We start from the raw sequence: 26,475 nt of genomic DNA on the forward strand, positions 1-26,475 counted from the left end.
GGGCCAGGTGCTGAGGGCTGGGTCTGTTCTCAGTGTTGGGCCTTCCTTAAATATTTATTTTTTGATTTTTAAAGTTTATTTACTTATTTTGAGAGAGAAACACAGCATGTGAGCAGGGGAGGGGCAGAGAGAGAGGGAGATATATAGAGACAATCCCAAGCAGTGGGATTCGAACTCACGAACCTCAAGACCATGATCTGAGCCGAGATCAAGAGCCGGATGCTTAACTGGCTGGGCCATGCGGGCCTCCCTGGGCCTTAAATATTTAAACATCACCCCTTCCTACTCCAGGGTGTCTGCTTCCTGGAGACTGGGCCACGTGAGTCCCCAAGATTTACTAGATAATAGCAAAAGGGCTAACCCCGCACCCCTGCTCGGCCCGGCCCCCCAGTGCTCACAGCAGAGCGCAGCAGCCAAGGGCTGGCCTGGGAGGGCCCTCGTGGAGCCCAAACCCCGGGACGACACACACCGGGGGTCTCTGTGCAAAGCAGGGGTATGCACAGAGGGGAGAGTGTGCATTTTGCCCCCAGATAAATCAGAGTCTGGATCCTGGGCAGTGACTGCCCCTCTGAGCCTCACTTCACCATCTGTAAAAGGGGAATCAGGACACCTCTCCTACAGGGCTGAATAACTTAGACAGGCAGCGTCTGGGCGTGGCGAGCTTTCTGAGGCTCCTGGGCTCTACTGCGCGGGCCCCCCCCCGCCCCCCCCCCCCCCCCCGCCTCGCCTGCCTTACCTCCAACTGCCCGTTCTCTGCTGCATCGTGGAGAGGGGTCCCACCCCAGGAGTCTGTCATGACGGGGGCACCCATCAGCAGGAGCCGGTCTAGAATGGGTGTGTGGCCGCCTCGAGCTGCAAAGTGGAGGGCCGTGGCCCCCTCGTTATCCCGTGCCACCAGGCCAATGTCGGTGAATGTGACCTGGGGGAGGTGAGGGAGAGAGACCAGCTGAGCAGGTGACCACTCCCAGGGAGGGTGGTGTAGCCGGGAGGGAGCCCAGCACAGAAGAGGGAGGCCACCTTCCCCCGGAAGCCCCGGGGACAGCCATGTGACCCAGGCCACTAGGGAAACGCGAGGGGCTCTTCTAGGCAAATTCTGCCTTCCTGGTGGAAGGGGCTGGGGGGTGTGGTGTCTTTTTCTTTTCTCCCTCTTCCTGCCTTGCATGTGCCCGGCTTTCACCATAAGGGAAAGGCCAGGAGAAGAGTAGGGATGCAGCCTGATGGGGCTGGGGGCTGATCCGAAGTCAGTGGCCTTTGCTGCTTCTATGTGGGAGGGACAGCAAGAAGGACATCTAGCCCAGCTGTGGCCTGCAGCCAAGAGCACTGCAGGAAGCCAACAGTGATCTGGGAACAGAGCCCACCCATCGGCCCCAAGGGAGGGGCTGCCCAGCCCTGGAGACAGTGAACCGGGTTAGAGGCTGCAGGCAGACGGGCCAGGAGGCCATCTGGAAAGACCTTTCTGGGCCTCAGGGCCCATGGCCCCGGCTGCTCCTTCCCTGGGATGAGCCCCCGGTGCTCCCTGGGGCTCAGTGGACACTCTTCCCTCCTGCCCACCCTCCCCACCCCCGCTGCTGCCTCCAGCTGCTGCTTCTGCCCCAGCAAAGCCCCATGGCTCAGCTCCGTGAGCTCAGCGCCTGCTTGTGCACGGCTCTATGGCCAGAGATGCCAGGACTCGGGTCAGGAATCCAGGTGTGGGGACAGGCACATTGGTGGCGTCAGAACCGCAGGAGAGGGCATGTGAGGACAAGTCCACAGGGAGGCTAGGGCCGGGCTGCAGGGCTCTCTCCTGGAAGTGGAGCTGGCTGGAGCAGGAGTAGCTGTGGGAAGGCAGCCCCGCAGGGACACGGCCCGGGGACACGCCTGGGGATACGGCCTGCAGATGCGCCCCTGCTAGGTGCCTCCGGGGCCCAAGAGCCAGCCTAGGAGGCAGAGAAGCAAAGGGAGGCCGGAGGCAAATGCTGGCAGCCTCATAGGCCAAAGCGGGTGGCTGGACTTCATCCCGAGGCCGGGGGAAATCATTTCTTCCTCGTTCATTCATCTGCTAGATAAACATCTCCAGAGCCCTTACTATGGCCAGGAATGTGGTCCCTGCCTCCCAAAGGCAAATTTACAGTGTATCAGGTGTTGGTGCCATGGAGGAAAGACAGCAGGACAGCAGGACAGAGGGCTGCGTGGGTGGCGCCACGAACATGGGGGGACCAGGCAGACATGTGGAAGCTGCTTGGGGAGTGAGGCCAGCCTACTGGAGGAAGAGCCGGGAGCCGCGGCCCCGTGGGGAGCAAGGACAGTTCTGAGCCACGAAGGGCTCTGTCCTCTCCACCAGCAGCCAGCGCGACCTTCAGACTGGTCACTCCTGGCTCAGAGTCCCTCCGGGGCTCCCAGGTCCCTCAGGAAGGAGCCCCGGTCCTCTCGCTTTCCCTGCTCACTCTGCCCCACAAATCAGGCTCCCCCCAGCTTGGACTGAATGCCAGGCCCTCCTCCTCCACGCTCTGGGCGCCGCCCCTTGCCCAGCCACCCCCCTTTTGGGCCTACCTCCTGCCCCTCCTCAGGGAGACCCCCCCCCCCCAACACTCTGAGACTCCACTGGGCCTGTGCAATGAACCCTCGAGGATCCCAGAGACCTCGCCTGGTCTGGTTTCCTGAGGCGGGGGCACATCCTGGAAAAAGGCACCCCTGCCCCAACCTGGGCCACTCTGTTCTGGGGCTCCTGGCTTCCTCCTGGAAGCAGGCCTGAATCACCCCTCCATGGGTCCAGAAGGGAAGAGACAGGGACTGGCCCAGGACAGTTGGGCCCAGCACACCCCAACAAGTGGCCTAACGGCAGGGCCAGGAACTGCCACCGCCTGGTGCTGGCTTCAGAGCACTTGGGTGTCCCCAACCCCGAGAGCCCCCAGGACTCCTGGGGAAGGGGCCACAGTCCTGCAGGGGACTGCCAGTCAGAGCTGGGGGCTCCAGGCGGCACTCCCTGAGAGCACACGTGGGGGCCCAGAGCGATGGCCGGGCACATCTGACCCCCCAACAACCCTGTGTGTCCCCAGTTTTCCTGTGGGCAGACTGAGACCCAGAGAAGTGGAGCCCCCGCCCCGGCCAGGCCCTGCTTGCTTGGGGGTGACTCTGCGGCCAGGGAAGGAACGGGTGCCAGCCTTCCGGGACCCCCTCCCGTCCACACCCCCGGCACCCCCTTACCAGCCAGACGACAAGTGAGTAGTGGCCACGGGCAGCAGCAGCGTGCAGCACGCTCATGCCGTCGAGGGCACGCAGGTGCACGTCGGCTCCGCAGTCCTTCACCAGGAACTGGGCCAGGTGCAGGTGGCCCTCCTGGCAGGCCAGGTAGAGCGGGGAGGCACCACTGCGTGTCCGCTGGTTCACGCCGCTACGGGGGAAGGTGAGGTCAGAGGGTGTTTGGCGGGGCCTGCAGGAGGCAGGGGGCTGCCCCCAGCCAAAGGCCCAGATCAAGGGGAGGGGAGGCCCAGCACTTGACCAGCCTGTCTGCGCCCAGCCCCACCTTACTGGCCACCTGTAGGGTTGTACAGGCTGTGCACTGCCCAAGGACACCATGGCCCCCCGCCCCCCACCACTGGATTCCTGGAATCCAGCTGTGTGCACTCCCCATCAAGCTGTTAAGCTGTTCACGGTGCTGGGGATTGCTGGGAGGGGGCACGTCTTAGGGGTGAATAGCCTAGTGGGGCCCGCAGCAGGCAGGTCATTGAACCTCCAGAGCCCAGGCCCTGCTCTGCAAAGTGTCCAGGGCCTGGCATCCAAATCCCGGGCCCTGGCATGGATTCTCCAATCCCACTCTGCCTCTGTGTGGCTGCAGGGCCCGGTGAGTTCTTGGTCCCTAGTGAAATGCTACAGGGAGGGGCAGTCCCTTACCCAAGGCCACCCCATCCCCTGGTGACCCAGACTTCACCTCTGGCTCCCGTGGCCAGTGACAGGTGGGAATGTGGACCCTCGGGCGTGAGACATCACGTGCACACTTGTGTGTTTTGATGTGAAATCTCCAGGTTTTCAATGGTAGAAACTACTTTAAAAACGGTGAGTCTAAGAGACACTGTGTGGCTGGCCAGGCCCCAGGCGCCCAGACTTGCTTCTTCTTGTCCGTAGAAGCAAGTCCCCAAGACCTTCCCCGAGGGGTTGGGATCAGAAGGCACAGATCAGCGTTCCACCGCTGAGCTGTGTCAGGCCTTGCAGTGGGACACGCGTGGGTCAGCCGAAGAGCCAGCCATCCCAACAAGAGACCCCCGAGGAGACGGGCACGGCCGGAGGTGGGCGGCTTCTGGGGAGACAGGCTAGGTCAGGTGTGGGGTGGACATTAAGTCCCACACCCAGCCAGGACAGCAGCCCTGGGAACAGGCGGTGGGAAGGCCGCGTGCATGGGACCCCTAGATGGCCCGTCACCGTGCCCACGGCATCCTTTATGTGGGGCAAGGACTGGAGAGCACTCACAATGAGGACGGGGACTGTGCTGCCCCCTGCCACACCCAGCTCACCCACCCACCAACTCCGGACAGCGGGCACAGGGCCACCAAGACGAGACGGGCCGTCCTGGAGGGGTTCCCAGGGTGAGAATGGGGCGATGCGGCAGGATAACCCTGACAGGGACCTCAGTACCCTCCTGAGCGCACTGTTGGGCCTCTGCTCCCTTCAGGTGAGCTGAGGGTCCCCACCTTCCCAGCTGGGGGAACCTAGGACCTGGGGTGGCCCCGAGGCAGAGCCGGGAGCCGCCTGAGCATCACAGGGAGCTTCCTGGCTGTCCCCGCTGCCCCTCCACACAGCAAGAACGCGCCCCAGTCTGCCTGCCCCACCTGTCCTGGCACCTGCACTGCCCTCGGCCTGCAGGATCAACATTCTTCCCTGCCGCCTGTCCCCCGAGCCTCCTCCGCCCCCACGGCGCAGCCTCCTCAGAGGCCAGCACTCCCCAGTGGCCGCACTGGCGGCGCCCTGGGTCCTCACCTGCCGTGGGCGGCCGCCAGGAGCTTCAGGCAGGTCAGGTCCCCACTGACGGCCGCGTGGTGCAGCGGCAAGGCCCCCTCCAGAGTCTCCAGCGTGGCCGCGTGGCCCTCTCGGAGCAGCCACTGCACCAGCACAGGGTGTGCGAAGCGGGCGGCCAGGTGCAGCGGGGACACCCCCGAGTCGTCTTGGTCCTGCGGGGGCACAGAGGGGCCGTGAGCCGTGGCAGGTCCGGACCCACCCCTGCCGGGCGGCACCCTCCAGCGCCAGAGCCGGCCGCCCAGCCCACGCCGCCCGCCCGCCCGCCCACAGCTCCCACTCTCCCCCCCTGCTGGCTGGGCCAGCTGACCTGCTCGAGGGAGGAGGCAGGGTGTGGGCTCACGTCCAGGTCTCCCGGGTCCAAACCCGTGACCCCGCTGCACCCGGCCTCTCTGTACTCGGCTCGCAGCCAGAAGGGCTTCCGCTGGCCCAACCGTGTCCATGTCAGGCTCTGCGGCCTGCTGGTCTGTCCCCTACCCCTGCCGGGCCCCCACCTGCCACCCCCCGGGCCTCACGGCCAGAAGCATTCCCACCACAGGTGCCAGCACACCCGGTGTGCTGTGCCCCCCGGCACAGAAGTGGGGACCGCCCCTGCCCTGCTGCCCCTCGGGTCGTGGGGAGAGCTGATGGGGACGGCGGTACGGAGGCCGCCGCACACTCAGCTGGGACCAGTGAGATTTCCCTGCCCCGGGACCCAGCGTGATTCCCGGGAGGGTGCCCTCGTGCCCTCTCAGGGCTTGTTCACTGTCCTCCCCGTCCTCCGGCTGCACAAAGGGACGCCGGGCGGGCAGGAAAAGGGAGAGGAGCCCTGGAGACCCTTCTTCTTACCATGAGGGCTCTCAGCCCACCGCCCCCCACTGCAGGGCTTCTGCTGTCACCCACCAAGGTCCCCAGTTGTACAAGCGGGTGCCCACAGCTCCTGAGCCCGTGTGCCCACCGCACTTCTCTACACACGCCTTTCTAGACCCTGTGGGAAACAGGCCCCACGACCAGTCCTGAGGACACTGGCGAGCCCTCCACTGGCAAGGCCAGGGGCTCGGGTATGGAGGCCGGGTGCCCCTGTGTGGAGGCCAGGCTCGCTCATGTGGAGGCCACGTGCCCCAGGGTGGAGGCGGGCACGGGGAGGGAGTGCGGCCACTCTGTGCTGCTGGCCCCAGGGAACACGAGGTGGCTTAGGAGGCGGCCTTGGCTCACAAGGGCTTTGTGCTGGTTTGGGATGAGGCGGCCGTGGGGCAGGGACCGTGGGGCTGGCACGGCGAGTCCCCGAAACAACCCAGGGCCGCGGTGCCCACGGGAGCCCAAAGCTCCAGACTCCCTGGCCCACGGCTCCCGCCCCCCCCCCGATCCACGGGGACACTGGCCCCAGCCCAGCCGCTGTCCCGCTCACCTGCAGGCCGCAGCCTCCGTCGCGCACCAGCCAGCGCAGCTCGGCCAGGCTGCCCGTGGCCGCGGCGTCGTGCACCGGCGTGGCCCCGTTGTGGGCCCGCTGGCTGCCGGGCAGCTCGGCCTGCCGCACCAGGAACTTGACGCAGGCCAGGCGGCCGGCCCGGGCGGCGTGGTGCACCAGGCCGGCCCCCAGGGCGTCCACGATGCCCGGGCCCAGGGCACCGGCCTCCAGCAGCCGCTTCAGGGTGGCCAGGTCCCCATCCTTGGCGGCCGCGAGCGCCCGCTGCCCCTCCATCCTCCGGCCCGGCCACCCGGTGGCTCTCGGCGGCTCGCGCACAGGCCGCGGCTTCCTGTTTCAGGCGTGGACGCAGCTCCCAGCTCCGGTTACCGATAAGCGGCACACAGGGCAGATGGGAGGCGGCAGGGGGGTGCGGGGAGGGGGGGCAGGCTGTGGGGACTACCCAAGCCACTCCCACGGTGCCCAGAGCTGCGGTGGGCGGAGGGCCCGGGGCCCAGGGGAAGGGTCCGGGTCTGGCGGCTACCGTCCCGCGGCTGGACGGTGCCCGTTTGTCCCTCGGAACCAGCGCTAAGGAGCTGCGCGCCGTCCCTCGTCCCGAGATGGACTTCCTGCGTCTGGTGTGTGTTCACAGTTACACGTGTCCCTCCAAGAAGGGGGAAGGCTCCCCAGCATCTGCTTCCTCGGGTCCGGGCAGCAGCCTGAGGCTGTGCTGGCCCAGGGGCGTGGGGGAGAGGCCACCCGAGAGACTCCGCTCTTCACAGTGGGGCCCTCTCCGGGCCACTTACCAGCACGCGAGCTGGAGTCTGCACGTTCTGGCCACGTCTTCACCCAGGGAGCCGAGGGCGTTCAGCTGGCCTTAGACCTCGGAGGCTCCAGGAACCTCTGGGGTACAGCAGCTTTGCAGAGCCAGCAAGGGGCACAGGGCTCGGACACTGCACAGGAAGGCCTCCCAGGTGAGCGAGGGTCTCGGGGCCCCCGGCTCAGCCCAGTCCCCAGCCGCAGCGACCGAGTCTCTGGGGCTGCAGCTGGGGGTCCGCAGGGCAGTCTGAGCTGCCACGCGTCTTTCCCAGACTGCTCTCTTCACTGGGGCTGGACACCCTTCGTTTCTCGCTGGGCAAATTGGGGTCACCGAGGCCTCTGCCCAGAGGCAGCAGGACGCTCAACTTTAGTGACCTGTTCTTAAGGGCCCCCAGACACACAATCTCAAGCTGAATGTCTTAAGCTGAAGCCTAATCATATGGTGACAAGTTGGGGTCACTGCCCAACCCTCCAACTCCGCCTCCGCGGCCGGCTCAGACACGCTATGAACCCCAGAGAAAACACCTGCTAGAGAAACCACAAAACGCCTCACACAAGCACTGAAATATTTTATTAGTTCACTTAATTTCTGACAACTGTGGCCTCAATGTCATCACGTAGCTCTTTACACCTTAAAGCCACACGTTACAAGCGTTTATTCAGTTAAAAAATCACTCCTGTGTTAAGTGTCTCCAGGAGCCTGAGCGCTGAGGCGTAGAGCACTTGTGACAATAAAAGAATCCTTCCGTGGATGACGCGGGCGGAGCCAGGGCCAGACTGACTCCCACTGCTCAGGAATGACCCCAAGCCCAGTCACGCCCATGTCCGAGCTGAAACCCTGAGTAATTGACCGAAAGGAAAAGACTGCGGGGCCTGAGGGCTGTGTGCAGGGAGGTGTGGGGGGGAGGTGCAGGGAGGGGCACAGTGACCGGAGGGCTGAGGGACAGGCGGGATGGGGAAGCAGGAGGACGCGGAGCAGGGAGTGGGGCCTGACCTTCGGGGGGCCCGCATCTGTCGAGCAAGGGCTTGCAGAGGGCCCTGGGCATGAGGGGAGGGCACACAGACGACTGCTGTGCAAACACGTAGGGGAGGCCGTGACTGCAGCAAAAATCAGGTTTCCTATTCTCATGATACGACCGACAATCGCTTACAGATACTAGGATCTGTCTTCTGGATAAAAACGGCTCACCCCACTTCCCACGGGGGAGCACGTGGCCGAAACGTCTCCACCTCAATCGAGGCCACCGGGCAGCAGTGACGGTGACAGTCCCGCACAGGCGTCTGTGTCCTAGGCCTGTGAGCACCTGTGGGGTCTGCCCGACCCGAGGACAGGGGAGGAGGCCTGAAGGCCTCACGCGCACGCATGCAGGCACACACACACGCGCGCACGCACACACACGCACGCACAGGCCAGTCGCTGTGTCAGACTCTCCGGGACAAAGTGAAGACTTGCACGGATTAAGACGGGAGACGTCTGCATTGTGCCCACAAAGGGCTTCCTATGATGAGGCGCCCCTGGCGCCAGGCGGGCCCTCCAGCCGGGCCACGGCCTGCTTCAGGTCCTGCACGACGAGGTCCACCTCGGCCCTGGTGGTGCTGCGGCCCACGCTGAGCCGGAGCGCGTTCCTGGCCACGTCGAAGGGGATGCCGCAGCTCAGCAGCACTGGGGATGGCCTGGGGGTGGGGGTGGGGTGGGGGTGGGGAGAGCTGGCGTCAGCCGCTGGAGGAGAGGCTCGCCTGTGCTCCTGGGGGCTCGGGGAGGGACCCTGCCCCTTCTGCTCCCGGCCGGCTCCCCGACTTGGGGCTGCATAGACCTGCTCCCCTCTCTGCCAAGCACCTCCGGGCCCACCGCTGGCGCTCGGGCTCCACACGGCCCATCGGCCCCAGGGTAGGCGGGCACCAAGACGGCCCAAGCACCTGGGACACAGGGCTTCTCATCCTCGAGGAGAGTGACAGGTCTCTGGGGAGACACGCGGCCGCACCGAGAGGCGAGAGGCGAGAGCCGAGAGGCGGGGGCTGTCTTTTCCACAGCCCCCAGCGCCAGGCCCTGGCACACGGGGCCCCACCAGCGTTTTCAGAGTTTAGAAACCACTCGTAGGGCAGCTCCGGAGCCCTTCGCTCCGGAGGGTTCACTGTTCGGGGACCATGGGTCTCCCACACGCACAGTCCCGGGAGTCCCTGTCACATACGGTGACCTGAAAACCGTCCAGATAAACACCCCTCGTGCACAGGGGTGACTATGTGGAAGGGGGGACTTCCATCGCCCCTGGTCACCAAGGGTCCATGCAAGTGAGAGGTGACACAGCTCACGGCTCTTGGCTCCTGGCCCTCCCCTGGCTGGGTGGCGTCACTTCCTGTTCCCGAAGGGCACGGCCAGGGGGCAGTGAGCAGCTGCCTCCACCCCTCCCCCTCCTACCCTCGCAGGGGCCACCCTGGACACATGTCCCTTACCTGCTGTGCTGTCGGCCCCTCCTCATCCTCCTCACTCCCCTCCCCCTCATCTTGGGGCTATCTCAGTTTCCTCATCTGGGGAATGGGCCGCTCAGATCCTTTCTTGAGGGCTGTGGGGAGCACCCTGAGCCACGACTACGGGAGCACTTGGTAAGGGGCAGCCCCCTGCGCCCCCCTTCTGCACTCCACACCGGCCGGCCTCACTGCTCCTGACATTCACTCTGGCTGCCACATGCCGGCCCCTGGCCCCACCTGCCCTCATGCAGTGCCCCCTGCAGGGCTCTGAGGCCCCCAGGAGGCCCCGTCATCCCCACGCAGCCCTCAGGAGAGCTCTGGCCTGCCGCGCTCAAGCTCACGTGCGCAGCCACAGACTCTGTGGCACCCCGCTGCTGAGCACGGCTCTGCTCTGTCTCTCCAGCACTGCGCCCGCCTCTGCGGCCCGACCCCCCCCCCCCCCCCACGGCAAGTGGGAAGCCGAACCCCTGCTCCTCCTCCACCGGGGTCCGGCCACTGCCGCCGATGCCCGGGCCCCACAGTTGTCCCCTCCTGCCTCAGCCTTGGCTGCCTGCCTGGGCCTGCTGTCCTGTAATCCCCCTGCACCAGACAGGTGTCCACAGGCCTGTCTCAACCCTTCAGAAGACCCCCACTTTCCGAGGACGAAGGGAGCTCCTGCGGCCTGCCCTGCCCCTTCCCTCCCTCGCGACCTCCCTTAGGCTGCAGTTTCCCCTCCTCCCCTCGGCCCTGCGGCGTCTGGCCACTTTTTGTGTCCCCGTTGGCTGCGCAGCTCTGGAAACCCCAGGCCCAGTGGCCCGCCCTGGCTGCTGGATGCGCCCTGGACACCGCGGCCCGGCACCCGGAGCACTTACCGATCTACCTGGTCCGAGTGGCAGGCGGCCCCCACACTGGCCAGCAGCGTCCTGCACTGTGCCAACAGCACACGGCCTGCGGAGACACGGCACGCGGCTCTGAGGCGGATGGTGCAGGCGGGCCCCACCTGTCCACCTCTTCTCGGCCCTCCTGCCACGTTTTGAGGCCACCTCCCTCAGGCCACCTGGGGGGGGGGGGTGGTTCCAGGGCACAGGACCCTCTCATCCTAGGTGACCGGGCAGCAAAACCCAGAGAAAATGGCTCCTCTCGCACACGATGCTGCCTCATAAAACTGCCCTTGAAACGTTACTTCCGATCAAGTGCCCAGGAAGGATGCTCAGAATTCTCAGCAGCTGCCTTAATAGTAACACTTGCCGGTAGTAACACTTCAACGTAACATGTGTGTTTTCTGGAGGTGGAGCCACCCAGGGGGGTGGCTTTATTAAGGAAGGCACCTCCTTTTCTTCTGTAAGCACAGACATTAAAATAATAAATCTACTGACTTAATTAAAAAAACAATCTCGGGCGCCTGGGGGGCTCAGTAGGTTGAGCGTCCGACTTCGGCTCAGGTCATGATCTTGCAGTCTCTGAGTTTGAGCCCCGCATCAGGCTCTGCACTGACAGCTCGGAGCCTGGAGCCTGGTTTGGATTCTGTGTCTCCCCCTCTCTCTGCCCCTCCCCTGCTCATGCTCTGTCTCTCTCCGTCTCAAAAATAAATAAACAAAAAAACCCCAAAATCTGTCTCATTTAAATTAACATAGGTCATCACTGAATACAGTACATCTGCCCCCCAAAAATGGGGAAGGTGACAGGAACTTTCTTTCCCACAGCAAGGCGAGCCGGAGAGGCAGCCAACAGCCTAGGCTCCTTCGCAGCGAGAAAGCATCCAGCCCAGGTTCCCATCCGCTGTGGTCACAGCTGTGCGCCCCCGTCCCCCTACATAGTGCAGCCACCCCCCTACATGGTGCAGAAGGGCTGTGCTCCTCCCTGCCCAGGGGGCAACCACCTCCTCCCTACACAGTCAGGACTGCTCTGCAGAGAGGCTCCCCTGTGCTGGGAAACAAGGCAGGTCAGCGCCCTGGAACTGGCCTCAGGGCACTGGGGGAGCCAGGCCTGATTTTCATCCCTGGGTTTCCAGCAGGGGAGACCTGTCATCGCAGGAACGAACGAACCCCACAGACGTGCACTTCGTCCTGACTCTGGGCCAAATTTTAAAGCTGACCCCTCTCCTCTCCCTTATCCTCATAAGATACTGTGTCAAACCTGCTGACAGAAATGGACGAGCCGATCTAAAGCCTAGTCCCTGTCACCTCATTCCCCATCAGCTTGGGGCGGGCGCTGCGCCCGGGGTGCCGCCTGCCCAGAGCAGTGAGCCCAGGCAGGGAGAGCAGGAAGCGGCGCACAGGGGCCCAGCCTCCTGGGGACAGCAAGGCTGCGCTGCTCCCGGTGCCCCGCACTGGCCGGGGCACCAAGTGCTGGGCGCAGCCCCTCTGCTCCCACCGCGCCCACCACCCCACGCGGGACCTACAGACCCTGCTCACCTTGGAGCTGGGGTCCCCGGATGGAAAAGTTGCAGGTGTTGGGAAGTCGCTCAGTCCCTGGAAAGCGGCTGTTCAGATGGATTCTCTGCTTGTCAAATTCAGCCTGAAAAATCAATGGGGTGTTCAAAGGCGGTCTCAAAGCCCCTCCCCCCACCCCCATCAACGTTTGACCTTGAGCCTTTTCTGGAAGACAAAATCCCAACCTCGTCACATAAAATAATGATTTCATCAGTAAGCAGCGACCCATAATAGTTACGGAAACTGGTAAGCAAAGTTAACAAGGGCAAAAAGTTCTGAATATGGTGGCTCTTCCCCGTGCAACCCCCAGATACACTAGTTCTGTGGCATTTCCCACACGCGGCGGCCGAGACTGGCCCACAGGCCTAGAGCCCATGGTGGGGGGGGGGGGGGAGGTTAGACTCGGGCTTCTGTCCTCCAACCTCCCTCGATTGTCTTCAAAGCCCCCTGATCCAGTCACCCCCTGCCCTGTCTGCTGCCTGGGGTGGCGCCGACCTCCACCCTCAAGCTCAACCGGGGAAGGATTGCACTGACCGCATGCCCCGCCCCCGTGGATCCCTTGCTCACAGCCCCACCCCCAACCCCGTCTCGTGACCCCCTAGCTCACAGCCCCGCCCCCGCGGAACCCCGGGCTCACAGCCCCGCCCCCAACCCCGTCCCCGCGGATCCCGGGGTTCACCAGCAGCCTCTCCTCCAGGTAGTCGCGAACGTCTCTCATGTGGGCCTCATAAGCCTCCCAGTTCTTGGTCACCAGCTCCGCAGCCTGGGGACACAGGAACAGCAGAGGGAAAAAGTATGCTCAGTTGTCCTAGAACAAAGGAGAATAAAGCAGCCTTCAAGAGCGGAGGTGAGGTTTACTGATAACAGAGAAGTGACATTTCCTCACAGTGCTCATTTTCTGCAACATCAGGAATAGATCATGTTTACTGAGTGCGACCGTGTGCCGGGGCCAGGATACGTGCTTGGGAAGAGTTATCTTCACCTGTTCAACAGGAATTTACGTTATCAGGCCCTGCCTGACACCTCCCGGCACCAGAGATCCTGCCGGTTCCAGCAGCTCCGTTCCAGAGACGAGGACAGCATCATGCAGGGGGGGGGGGGTGGTTGTGCACAGAGTGAGGGTGTTCACCGCCACGGCAGAGGGAGAGGGAGGGGCAGGTGTGTTCCCAGCACAGAGTGACGGAGGGGGACAAGGCCGGGGTGCCCAAGACAGACAGGATCAGGAGCTAAGTGCAGACTACAGATGGGGATGACCCAGTCCAGACGGGTAGGCCCTGGAGACGCACAGGCCGCAGACCTCAGTATATTGTGGAGACAGGACGCAGGACTCACTGGCTGCTCATCAGGTGCAGGGGACGAGGACCAGGCAGGACAAGGCATCTCCTAGATTTCTCCAATGAGGTGCTGGATGGCGGCAGGCACCATGGAGAGGGAGGGGAGCCAGGGAGGAGACGCGTGTGCCCCCCCAGCGGGAATGCCAAGTAAGCAGTGGGGGATGTGGGTCTCTCAGGAGAAAGGTCAGGACCTGCCCTGAGATGCCAAGTTCAAAGCCCTGAGCACAGGCTGGTGGTGGAGCTGCAGGACAGGGGGAGAGCCCCGAGGGCGATGTTAGTTGTGGAGAGGAGGCTGGGGGGCATCAGGAGGTTGGCCGGCAGGCCGTATGGCGGTGGGAAGGCTGGGGAGGAGGCTGCAGGGCGGCGGGAAAGGCAGTCTGGAAAGCTGGGAACATTCTAGTGGAGAGGCACAGGAGGAGGTGCACGGAGGACACAGGCAGGAGGGGCGGTTCCTCGGGAAGTGCACAGGGAGGGAGGGAAGCCGGGGGGACACCTGGACCGGCCTGGGAGTCATCTCCAGGGAGTGGGGCCTGGGCCGGGAGAGGGGGGGACACTCAGAGAATGTGGGCGAAGGTGCAGCTGCAGCAGGGAGCTGAGGTGCCAGCATATGGGATCTCCTGCTGCAAACGCCACCCTGGAAGGACAACCAGGGGGGTGCCGGGGCGGCCCGGGGGCCCAGCAAACCTGTGGGCCTGACCGTTGGCCTCTGCTGTGAAGACATGACTATATTTCTCATATCAGCGGAGGCTTGAGGAAAGAGCTTTTCGCTTTCAATGCTAAGCACGTGCAACCCACTCCACAGAACTCAAAAAGTATACTTCCAGGATGATGAATATAATTTGAGGCTTTTTCTAACATCAGTCCATTTATTGGGCTCATGAACATGATCTCTCCCAAAGTCCTGGGGAAACAGATCATGAGATGATGGAAAAAAATAGGCCTCAGTGCCTGGGTCCCGGCACAGAGCTCCTGAGACCCCTGTGATTTCCTAAGTGATAAGAGCTAGGAGCACCTCTTGTTCTAGTATTTAGACTTCGGTTCTTGACACAGCGTTCCTAAACCCCTCGGGATTTCCCAGGAGATACGAGTATCTTTGATTCTAACGTGGAGACTCCGGGTGAGCTCTGGGAGGGCATTGGTCACTGAGTCATGATTGGAGGCTTGGAATTTTCACCCCGCTACACGTTCTCCGGAGGGGGTGGGGGTGGGGCGCTAAACATGGAGTGAAGGACTGATCAGAGCCTCACAAAAATCCCAATAGCATGGGTCTAGAGAGCTTCCGGGTTGCTGAACACATGCAGGTGCTGCTGGGATAGCACCTCCCCCACACCTTGCCCTGCGCGTCTCTTCCGTCCGGATGTGTCTCCTTCATCACATCCTTTCACACTCAACCAATAATCTAGTGAGCAAAGTGTTTCTGTAACTTCTGTGAGCCGTTCTGGCAAACTAACTGAACCCGAGGAGGGGGTCACGGGAACCTCAGATCTATAGCTGGCTGCTGGGACTGACAACTGGCGTGTCACGTGGGGCTGGTGGGGGCAGTCTTGGGGGCCTGAGCACTTGGCCTGCAGGGTCTGACGCCATCTCCAGGTGGACAGTGTTAGAGTTGAGTTAAACTGTAGGACACCCAGCTGGTGCCCCAGAATTGTCCCCTGTGGAAGCCTCCCCGCCCTGCACCACATCAGGTGTCGGGGTGTTGTGCATGGGGGAGTAAAGGGGACACCCCTGGAGCAAGACTCAGGTTTTCCTACACATGAGACAAAGCACCCGCTTCACCTGTCCAAGCTCAGCAAGGCTTACCTTCCCAAGGCCGGCAATCATTGGGGTGTTCTCTGTCCTGTAAGAGACAAGGGATTCATTCAATCCTATTTCCATGCAAAGCAACTAGCAAGTGTCCCAGGAAGGAATCCTGTCTGCAGAAGTCATGAATTAAAATAAAAACAAAATTACACCAACATTTTTCCTAGACATGTGCCATGTGGCTGCCTCAGTGGCAGCCATAGGCTCCCAAACCCTCCATGTGGACACTCCCGGTCCAGTCCCAGTTGACATGGCCCATCTTGGGCAATATTATGTTGGGTGTCCGCAGTGACCATTCTGTCTGGATCCTCTTCCCACCCAGGAGAGACCCCTCCTCCAACTGCAGACCCCAGGGCCTGCCTCTTTGGGCCACCCTGTCGAACCAGGCAGGGGTCCAAAGACCTCAGCTCAACACTGCTCCCTTCAGCTGAAGCCTCTCAACTATCATACGGGACGATTCCTTTGTTATTAGAGATTGTGTGTGTGCAGGAGAGGGACAGGAGGGCCCCTGCAGGCGGGTGGCTCTCGCTCAGATCTAACAAGCTAAAAGCAGAACTCTTCGCTCTATTTTCATTAACTTATTAGTTTTCTTAATTTTAAGTTTTGGCTACACAAAGTTTTCGTAAACATTTGGGGCTGGCGGCTGCTTGCTGCCCAGTAGATAAGGGGACAAGTGAACTCGAAGCGCAGGGTAGTACAGGTAACGTGACCCTGCTGAGCTCCCTTTGACAAGTTTATTGGTCACTTGTGTCCCCGGAGACGGGCTCTGACACCTGGGGAAGGTCCGGGACATTCCCTCTTTAGACCTCACCCCACTCACCTGTAGGGCAGCTCGTCCAGACCAAGAGCACCTCTCAGAGGCCTACCACCTGCGACTGCCTGGGCAGGGGCTGCCCACGTGGAAGAGTCAGGGCCCCCTGTAGAACCTGGAGCCTTCCCTCCCTCGGGGCGTTCGGTTAGCCCTCTACCCTCCATCTAGAGCACCGCAAACCCTGCTTCCCCCTCCCTGTCCACCTACTGAGCTTCCAGAACACCTGACATTCTGCCCTTTCTTTTTTTAAACTTTTTTTTTTTTTTAAGAGAATGTAGAGTCAGATGTGGTTATAAGAAATACTATAGAGGCATTCTGTCACTCAGCTTTGCCCTAATAACACTATAGCACAAGATCACAACCAGGATACGGATAAGATACAGAACATTTCTGCCACAAAGGTCCCCCCGTTGGCCTTTTATAACCAGACCAGGCTCCCTGCAGCCCCACTGCTTCCTTAACTCCTGGCAACTGCTAATCTGTCCGCCACCTCTAATTTTGTCATTTTCAGAATGTTCTATAAATGGAATTAGAGAGCTATAACTTTGGGGCATTGGCTTTTTTCATACACCATAATTCGCCGGAGATTCTGGGCTGTCGTGTGTATCAAGAGTGAATTGTTTCTCGTTACTGGGTAGTGTCCACAGTACAGATGTGCCACAGCCTTTTAGGCCATTCACTCATTAATGGACATCTGGGTTGTTTGCACTTTGGGGCTATTATAAATAAAGCTGCTATACACACTCGTGTACAGATTTTTGTGTAAATACAAGTGTTCATTCTCTGGGATGAATGTCCAGGAGTGAAATTCCTAGGTTGTATGATGGGTGCATATTTAATTTTAAAAGAAACTGCCAGGCTGTTTTCCAGAGCGGGTGGACCACTTCAAACTCCCATCAGCCGTGTATGAGTGATGCCGTGTCTCTGTACTCTCAGCACTCGGTGTTGTCACAGGGTTTTGTTTTAGCCATGCTGATAGGTGTCGGATGATGCTCACTGAAGTTTTCTTTTGCATTTCCGTAATAGCTAACGATGTTGATTATCATTTCATGTGCTTCTTTGCTGTCTGTGTATCTTCTTTAGTGAAATGCCTGTTTATGTCTTTCGCCCATTTTTTGACTGAATTGTTTGGGGTTTTGGGCTGTTGAATTTTGAGTGTTTTTTATATATACTAGATACTAATCCTTTGTTGAAGCCATCATTTGAGAGCCTATTCTCCCAGTGCACAGCTTGTCTTTTCATCCTCTTAACAAAGTCTTTTGCAGGGTGAAAGTTTTAAATCTCGATGCAGTTCAGTTTATCAATTTTCCTTTTTATGGATACTTTTGGTATCAAGTCTAAGATCTCTTTGCTGAGCCCTAGAGCCTGAAGATGTTTTCCTGTTTTTGTTTTCTAAAAGTTTTATAGTTTTATGTTTTACATTAAGTTCATCATGTATCTTGAGTTAATATTTTATAAGGTGTGAGACTTAGATGGAGGGTGGTTTCCTGACCAAGGATGTCTAGTTGTTCTAGCACCATCTGTTGAAAGAGAATCTTTCCTCCGCTGAATTACGTTTGTATCTTTGTCAAAAACCATTTCGGCATATTTCTGATTGTATCTATTCTGTTCCATTGGTTCACTTGCTGGGTTTTTGTTAGAGACTGGACTAAACATTTACCAGTTTGGGGAGAATTGACATCTTTATATACTGAGTCTTTTGATCCATGAACAGAGTATATCTCTCCACTTACCTAGATCTTTGCTCTCTTTTATCCACATTGTGTAGTTCTTGGCTTACAAGTCCTGTACACATTTTGTTAGCTTTCTATTTTTGAGTGATTATAAATGGTATTGTATTTTTTAATTTTGTTGTTCATATGTTCATTACCAATGTATAAAAATATAGTTGATTCTTGCATGTTTGTATTGTAACCTGTGATCTTGCTGAATTCACTTATCAGTCTTAGGCGTTTTCTTATATACTTCTTGGGATTTTCTACAGAGACTATAAATAGGGACAGTTTTACCTCTTCCTTTCCAATCTGTATCCCTCATATTTCCTTTTCTTGCCTTCTGCACTGACTAGAACTTCCAGAACTGTTGAAAAAGAGGTAAGCGTGGACATCCCCAGATTGTTCCTGATCATAGGGGTAAAACATTCAGGCTTTGACTACTGAGTATGATGTTAGCTGTAGATTTTCTTGTAAATGCCCTTTTCAAACTGAGGAAGTTCTCTGGTCATATCATTGTGAGACTTCTTAATGAATAAATGTTGAATTTTGTTAAATGCTTTTTCTACATTAAATGATGTTATTTTTCTTCTTTACTATGCTATATTGCATAGATTGATTTTTGAATACTGAACCAGCCTTGAATTCCTGGAACAAACTCCGTTTTATCGTGGTGTGTATATTATTTTTATATATTGCTGAATTCCATTTGCTAATATTTTGTTCAAGATTTCTGCATCTGAATTCATGAGGGATATCTGGTCCATAGTTTTTTTTTTTTATACCACCTTTGTCTGGTTTGGGTATAAATTCATAAAACGAATTGGGGAAATGTTCCTTCCTCCACTTTTCTAGAAGAGACTGCATAGAAAAGGTGTTAATTCATTAAATGTTTGGCAGAATTCTCATGAAACTATCTGGCCCTGGAGATTTATTTTTGGGGGGGTTTAAAGTTACAAAATGGGGGCGCCTGGGTGGCTCAGTTGGTTGAGCGTCCGACTTCAACTCAGGTCACGATCTCACGGCTCGTGGGTTCAAGCCCCACGTCAGGCTCTGCGCTGACAGCTGGAAGCCTGGAGCCTGCTTTGGATTCTGTGTCTCCCTCTCTCTCTGCCCCTAACCCACTCGCATTCTGTCTCTGTCTCTCTCAAAAATAAACATTAAAAAAAATTTTTTTTAATTACAAAATGAATCTCCTTTTCCTAATAATTATAAAGCTATTTAAATGATCTACTCTCATATTAAGTGAATTGTAGTAGTTTTTTTTTTTTTTTAATTTTAAAAAATGTTTTATTTTTGGGAGACACAGACACACAGCATGAGTGGGGGAGGGGCAGAGAGAGAGGGAGACACAGAATCCAAAGCAGGCTCCAGGCTCTGAGCCATCAGCACAGATGTGGGGCTCAAACTCAAGAACTGTGAGACCACGATCCAAGCCAAAGTCAGATGCTTAACTGACTGAACCACCGGGTGCCTCAGTTCTTGAAATTTATTGAGGTTTGTATAATGGCACAGAACATAGTCTATCTTAGTATATATTCTATGGCACTTGTAAAGAATGTATATTTTGCTGCTGTTGGATGAAGTGTTCTAAACACTTCAATCGGTTGGTTGTTGGGTATGACTGAGTTCTTCCATATCCTGGCTGACTTTTGTCTAGTTGTTGTATCCGTTGTTGAGAGAAGGATGTTGACGTCTCCAAGTGCAATTGGGGGTTGACTATTTCTCTTTTCATTCAGTTCAATCTGTTTTTGCCTCACACTATTTTGCAGCTCTATCGTGCAGTGCTTTGACATTTAGGATTGCTAGGACTTCTTGGTGGACTAACTCTTTAATCATTATATAATGTCCCCTCTGTGTCTCTGGTAATTTTCTCTGCTCTCGAGTCTCCTTTATCTAATGTTATATAGCCATTCCTGCTTTCCTTTGATTAAGGTTTGTCTGATACATATTTTTCCATTTTTTAATTTTCAGCCTCTATCAGTATATGTGAAGTGAGTTTCTTAAAGAGAGCATATATACTTGACCCTTGAACAACACAGGTTTGAACACTATGCGTCCACTTTTATGCAGGTTTTTTATAGTACTATAAATGTATTTTCTCCTCATAATTTTGCCATATTTTCTTTTTGCTAGCATACCGTATTGTGAGAATATACTGTATAATACGTGTGACATACAAAATATGCATTGACCGCTTATGTTGTCAGTAAGACTTCTAGTCAACAGTAGGCTATTAGCAGTTAAGTTTGGGGGGAATTTAAAAAGTTACATGCAGATTTTCAACTGTGCAGGGGTTGGCACCACTAACCCGTGTTGTTTGTTCAAGGCTCAACTATAGTTAGGTCAATTTTTTAAAAAATTCACTCTGCCAAGCTCTGTCTTTTAATCGCTACATTTAGATCACTTACGTTTAATGTAATTAATATGTTAGGGCTTAGGTCTGCCATTAAAATTTTTTTTCTGTTTATTCTATTTTTTATTTCTCTGTTTTCTTTTTCCTACCTCCCTGTGGGTTATTTGAACATTTTTGAGATGTTCCAGTGAGTAGAACCTTACCTCCATTTACATCCTTTTAGCCCTCCCCCATTTATAATTATCCTAAATATTTCTTCCACATATATTTTGAACCACATTAGACAGTGCTATCATTTTGGCTTCAGCCATCAAATACAATTAAGAAAACTCAAGAGGAAAGCCTATTTTATTTACCCATAACATGCTTGCTTCCTTCCCTTCCCTTCTCTTCCTTTCCCTTTCCTCCCTTCCTTTCCGATGTTCCAAGTTTCCTTTTTTTACTATTTCCTTTCTGTTTAAAGAACTCCCTTTTGTCATTTTTAGCACTGGTCTTCGGAGGACAAATTCTGCTAGCTTTCCTTTCCTTGAGAATGTCTTGCTTTCCCCTTTGTTCCTGAAGGGTATTTCTCGTGTACGGGATTCTGGCTCGACAGTGCTTTTTGCACTTGTAACATATTGCATCACTTCCTTCTGGCCCCCGGGGTTTCTGATGAGAAATACACTGCCATTTGAATTACTTTTACTCTATAGGAAAGGTGTCAGTTTTTTTCCCTCTAGCTGCTTTCAAGATTTTTACTCTGGCTTTCATTTTCAGAAGTTTAACTATATGCCTTGGCATAGATTTCCTTTGGTTCATCCTGCTTGGGGTTTGTTCAGCTTCCTGAATCTGTAGGTATATGTCTCTTGCCAATTTGCGAAGTTTTCAGCCATTTTTTTTTTTTTCAAGTTCTTTCTCATCCCCGCCCTTTCTCCTCTCGTTCTGGGACACCAATGAAATGAATGCTAGATTTTCTGTTATAGTCCCACAGGTCCTTGAGGCATGGTTTCAGTTTTTTCCAGTCTATTGCCTCCCTGCTGTTTGGATTGGGTAACTCTGTTGTTCTCTTTCGGTTCACAGGCTCCTTCCTCTGGTGCCCCTATCCTGCTGGTGAGCCCATCCACGGAGCTTCGGACTTTGGTTGCTGTAGTTTTTAGCTCTAAAATTTCCATTTAGTTCTTCTTTACGTTTTCTTTTTCCTCGCTGACACTTCCATTGGTGTTTCTGGGTTGCAGGCTTCATCAGTTCTAAGTCAGGAGAAAGGACGCAAAAGAAGACCCAAGGAACCCACCACCATGTTCTGGTTTCTTCTTATTAGCATTTCTGATAAAAGGTGTGGTCCTGGCTAAAGTACCACTGTGTGTCATGGGGACACAGGAGCTGCCAGAAAGGAAACAAGTGCTTCTGTGCAGCCCCGCTCATCCCACGGTCATGAGAACAGCAGTACATCTCAGTTAGGAGGGCTCCCGTGTTGAATCGTCCCCATAGAGACCAAAGATCTGGGAGTCCTAAGTGCAGAATCCATCAGTGGGGCAAATTCTGACTCAGTAGTGACAGAGAATGGGCTACTACAGTTCTTCCAAGAGACAAAGACAAGTTACCGCCCTACAGACCAAGAGCATCACCAGTAGGTCAGAAACTTCTATTAACCTTCTATCTTACCCTGGCCTGAAATTCCGTTCCTGTCCACCTCCAAACAGCATAGGGTACAGAGGGGTAAGTTCACCGAGTCCGCGGACGTAAAGTGCTCCAATCCTGGGACCATAGAACTGGAAAGAAAGGTCGGTCATTTATTCAACAAGAACCTTCCGAGTTCCTACTCTGGACACGTGCTGAGTGCTTGGAGGCACCCAGAGAAATCCTGCGTGTGTGTAAACCCCACAGCCGTGCTACCTGTCACCATTCTGGACGTGCCGGAGTCAAAATCGCCTTCGGGGTCCAGGACGGAGCCTGCACTCCTGTTCCCAGCCCAGTGGCAACACAGCTTGACTGCACATCACAGAACAGAATTCATAAAAGGAGAGCGGCTGGAACTAGAGATTGCCAAGGGCTTTTCCTGGGTACGACTCCACGTTTTTGAATCATCATTTTGCAAAAATCAGTTAAGAGCCACGGCGTCAAGTCGGCACACATACTCCTTTGGAAACTAGCTGAGCACCATGCTTCAAAATAGAGGATTAAAGCCACTTGAGGTTCCGGTCCACTGCCAGAAAGATGAGCAAAGCCTCAGAAGGGCGTTCCCCGCTCACGTTTCTCTCTTCCACCGTAAAGAGAAGAGCTGAACCTCTGCGTTCAGGAGCCGCGCTTTCAATCAAGTTAGAGAAGGCAACGTCTTGAACCCCACCTCTTCCGTCCCCGGGGCGGCGGAGGCAGGGGACACGAGTGGGCTGGCGAGGGGTCTGCAGGCACTCTCTGCCCACGGCAGAGAACACTCACTACCTGGCTAAAGCCACCTGCCTTATGCCTCACCTGAGCCCTCAGTACCCTCCCACAGCCCTGCCTGGCCGGCCCCTCCTGCCCCATTCTCCCCCCTGTGCCACGCATCAAACGGCACTCCAGCTGCTGCTGGCCCCCCTTCTTTAGCCCCCGCGGGCGGGGGCCGCAGGCTGCTGCACCATGTCCCCCGGGCGCCCTGGATGACAAACGGATGATCAGTGGCGCTGTGGGCCCTGCTCTAAGGTGAGCCTCGAGGTCACGGCGGGGAGGAGGCCTCTGTGGACGCACCTTGTGCCCCACGATGGTCAGAAAGTCCACGCCCAGAGCCTCCACGTCCACGCGCCGTTTCCCCAAGGCCTGCGCGGCGTCCGTGTGCACCAGAATGACAGGCAGTCCGGAAGCTGCCCGCTTCCGGTTCAGGGCTTTGATTCGCTGACTGATTTCAGCAATGGGCTGAAGCAGGGAAAAAGAAACAGGTGAGGCTGTTGCTCTGATTTCATGAAAACCCAGTGAAAGAAACACAGTCATGAAGGAGGACAGGCGACAAACAAGAAAAACGAGAGGAAGAGGCCCCAGGTGTGGTGCCTGAGAAAATCAAGCAGAGCGTGGGCTCCCTTCATCCCGCACTACGTTTTCTTAAGAGGATAAACAACTCACCATGATGACGCCAGTCTCATTATTGGCCAGCATGACCGTCACGAGGCACGTGGCCGGGCGGACGGCGGCCAGGATGTCCTCAACCTCCACCTGCCCGCTCACCTTGGACACCGGCACAAAGGTGACCGCTGAGGAAAAGACCCAAGGACCGAGGTTAATCTTAACGAAATAACCTCTGCTGAAAGTTCATTTAGATAGAGCTTAACAGAAGTATTTCCACATTAAAAAGTAACCGATTGTAAAAGTTCCAAAACCGATCAAGAAGGAGTATAAGCCACCCGTTATCACGGTGCCCAGGAACAGCCAACCTGAGGGCTCCTTTCATGCCGCTTCCGTCGCTGAGCGTCCGTGGGACACACTCCCCGTGCGGCTCCGGAGGGGCCCAAGAGGAGGTAATCGCTCTTAGCTCATGAGAGCATCTTTTTTCGCTCCTATGTTTTTAAGTTTATGCATTTATTTTTGAGAGAGACAGAGAGGGAGAGGGAGAGAAGGTGAGAAAGAGACAGAGGAGGGACAGGGAGACAGGGAGAGAGAATCCCAAGCAGGCTCCACACTGTCAGTGCAAAGCCTGATGTGGGGCTTGAATTCACGAACCATGACATCATGACCTGAGCAGAAAGCAAGAGTCGGACGCTTAATCAACTGAGTCACCCAGGTGCCCCAAGGGCATCTCTGTTTAACAAAAATTTATCTTAGGGGCACCTGGGTGGCTCAGTCGGTCGGTTCAGGGTCCGACTCTCGATTTCGGCTCAGGTCACGATCTCACGGTTCATGGGATTTAGCTCTGTACTGACAGAGCCTACTGGGCTTCCCTCTCTCTTTCTCTCTCTGCCCCTCCCCTGCTCGCACATACATGCATGCTGTCTCTCAAAAAATTTTTAAAAATTTTAATTCCGCTGTAACTAACCTACAGTGTTATACTGGTGGCAGGTGTACAATGTAGTGATTCAACAGTTCTATACATCACTCCGTGCTCATGAATCCCCTTCACCTGTTTCACCCCTCCCCCCACCCACCTGCCCACGGGGAACCACCAGTGTGTTCTCTATAGTTGAGAGTCTGTTTTTGGTTTGTCTTTTTGAATTTGTTTGTTTTCTTTCCTAAATTCCACGTATGAGTGAAAACATATGGTATTTGTCTTTCTCTGCGTAACTGGTTTCATTTAGCATTATACTCTCTAGTTCCATCCGTGTTGTTGCAAGTGGCCAGATTTCATTATTGTTTATGGCTGAGTAATACTCCATGGTGTATATATACATCTTTGCCGTCCATCTATCAGTGGGCACTGGGCTGCTTTCATATCTTGGCTATTGTAAATAACGCCATAACAAACATAGGAGTGCTTATACTTTTTCAGATTAGGGTTTGCACATTCTTTGGGTAAATACCCAGTAATGTGATTACTGGATCATGTGGTAATTCTATTTTAAATTTTTTGAGGAACCTCCATACCGTTTCCCACAGTAGCTACACAGTTTGCATTCCCACCAACAGTGCATGAGTGTTCCTTTCTGTCCACATCCTCGCCAACATTTGTTGCTTTTGTGATTTTTAATTTTAGGCATTCTGACAGGCGTGAGGCGACATCTCACGGAGGTTTTGATTTGCATTTCCCTGATTATTAGTGATATCGAGTATCTTTTCGTGTGTCGGCCATCTGGAGATCTTCTATGGAGAAATGTCTGTCATGTCTTCTGCCCATTTTTTAATTGAATTATTTGATTTTTTGATGTTAAGTTGTATAAGTTCTTTATATATTTTGAATACTAACCTTTTACTGGAAATATCATTTGCAAAATTTCCTCCCATTCGGCAGTTTTTCTTCTTTTGTTGATTATTTCCTTCGCTGTGCAGAAGTCTTTTTTATTTTGTTGTAGTCCCAGTAGTTTATTTTTGCTTTTGTTTCCCTTGCTTCAGAAACATATATTGAAAGAAGTTGCTACGGCTGGCATCAAAGAAATTACTGCCTGTGCTCTCTTCTAGGATTTTTATGGTTTCAGGTCTCACATTTAGGCCTTTAATCCGTTTTGAGTTTATTTGTGTGTGTGGTGTAAGAAAGTGGTCCAGTGTCGTTCTTTTGCATGTAGCTGTCCAGATTTCCGAACACCATTTGTTGAAGAGAATGTCTCTTTCCCATGTCATCTTCTCTCCTACTTCGTCAAAGACTAATTGACCATATAATTGTGGGTTGATTTCTGTTGTGGGTTTTCTATTCTAGCCCATTGACCTATGTGTCTATTTTGCACCAGCACCATACTGTTTTGATCACTACAGCTCTGTGGTATATCTTGAAAGCTGGGGTTGTATTACCTCTAGTTTTGTTCTAATTGTTCGAAATTGCTTGGGCTATTTGAGGCCTTTTTGATCCCATACAGATTTTAGGATTGTTTGTTCTAGTTCTTGAAAAATGCTCTGGTATTTTCATAGGGACTGCATTAAATGTGTAGACTGCTTTGGGTAGTGTGGGCATTTTAAAAATATTTCTTTTCCCAACTCATGAGCATGGAGTGTCTTTCCATCTGTGTCGTCTGATTTCTTTTCTCAGTGTTTTATGGTTTTCAGAGGATAGGTCTTCCATCTGTTTGCTTATTCCTAGGTATCTTACTGGTTTTGGTGCAATTGTAAATGAGACTGTTTTCTTAATTTCTCTTTCTACTACTTCATTATTAGCATATAGAAATGCTATGGGTTTCTGCATATTGGTTTTGTATCCTGTGACCTTCCTGAATTCATGTATCATTTCTAGTAGGTTTGTGTGTGTGTGTGTGTGTGTGTGTGTGTGTGTGTGTGAAGTTCTTGGTGTTTTCTGTGTATAGAGTATCCCGTCAACCTCAAATAGTGAAAACTTTTACTTCTTCCTTACCAATCTGGATGCCTTTTATTTTTCCGATCTGAGTGCTGTGGCTAGGACTTCCAGTTCTGTGCGGTGAGAGTGGATAGCCTTGTCTCATTTCTGATCTTATGGGGAAAGCTCTCAGTTTTTCACTGCTGAGCATGATGTTGGCTGCGGGTTTTTCACATTATGTTGAGGTACGTTCCCTCTGAACCTACTTTGTTGAGGTCATGTTTTATCATGAATGCATGTTGTGCTTTTTCAGATGCTTTTTCTGCAGCTATTAAAATGATCATGTGGTTTTTATCCTTTCTCTTGTTGAGGTGATATATCGTGTTGATTGATTTGTGAATTTCAAACCACCCTTGCCTCTCAGGAATAAATTCCACTCGATTGTGGTGAATGATTTTCTTAATTGTATTGTTGGATTTGGTTTGCTAATATTTTGTTGAGAATTTTTGCATCTATGTTCATTGGAGATATTGGCCTGT

General features: G+C 54.8%; 1 protein-coding gene across 3 annotated transcripts in view; it reads right to left on the bottom strand.

Annotated features, from left to right (window-relative positions):
• Positions 1–7,738: 7,738 nt before the first annotated feature.
• Positions 7,739–26,475, bottom strand: part of SCLY (selenocysteine lyase) — a 33,129-nt gene continuing 14,392 nt past the window's right edge. For all 3 annotated transcript variants that reach the window (XM_053903062.1, XM_019445383.2, XM_019445385.2), the window contains 8 exons: positions 23,152–23,279; positions 22,783–22,947; positions 21,721–21,827; positions 15,201–15,237; positions 12,746–12,829; positions 12,049–12,151; positions 10,507–10,582; positions 7,739–8,863 (listed from right to left, as the gene is read on the bottom strand). In XM_053903062.1, coding sequence (XP_053759037.1) covers positions 8,689–8,863; positions 10,507–10,582; positions 12,049–12,151; positions 12,746–12,829; positions 15,201–15,237; positions 21,721–21,827; positions 22,783–22,947; positions 23,152–23,279 — 875 coding nt within the window. In that variant the 3' untranslated portion in view covers positions 7,739–8,688. The remainder of the gene's footprint in view (positions 8,864–10,506; positions 10,583–12,048; positions 12,152–12,745; positions 12,830–15,200; positions 15,238–21,720; positions 21,828–22,782; positions 22,948–23,151; positions 23,280–26,475) is intronic.

The sequence above is a fragment of the Panthera pardus genome, unplaced genomic scaffold (genome assembly GCF_024362965.1).
Source record: "Panthera pardus isolate Hobbes unplaced genomic scaffold, ASM2436296v1 HiC_scaffold_10, whole genome shotgun sequence".
NCBI classification, from domain to species: Eukaryota; Metazoa; Chordata; class Mammalia; order Carnivora; family Felidae; genus Panthera; species Panthera pardus.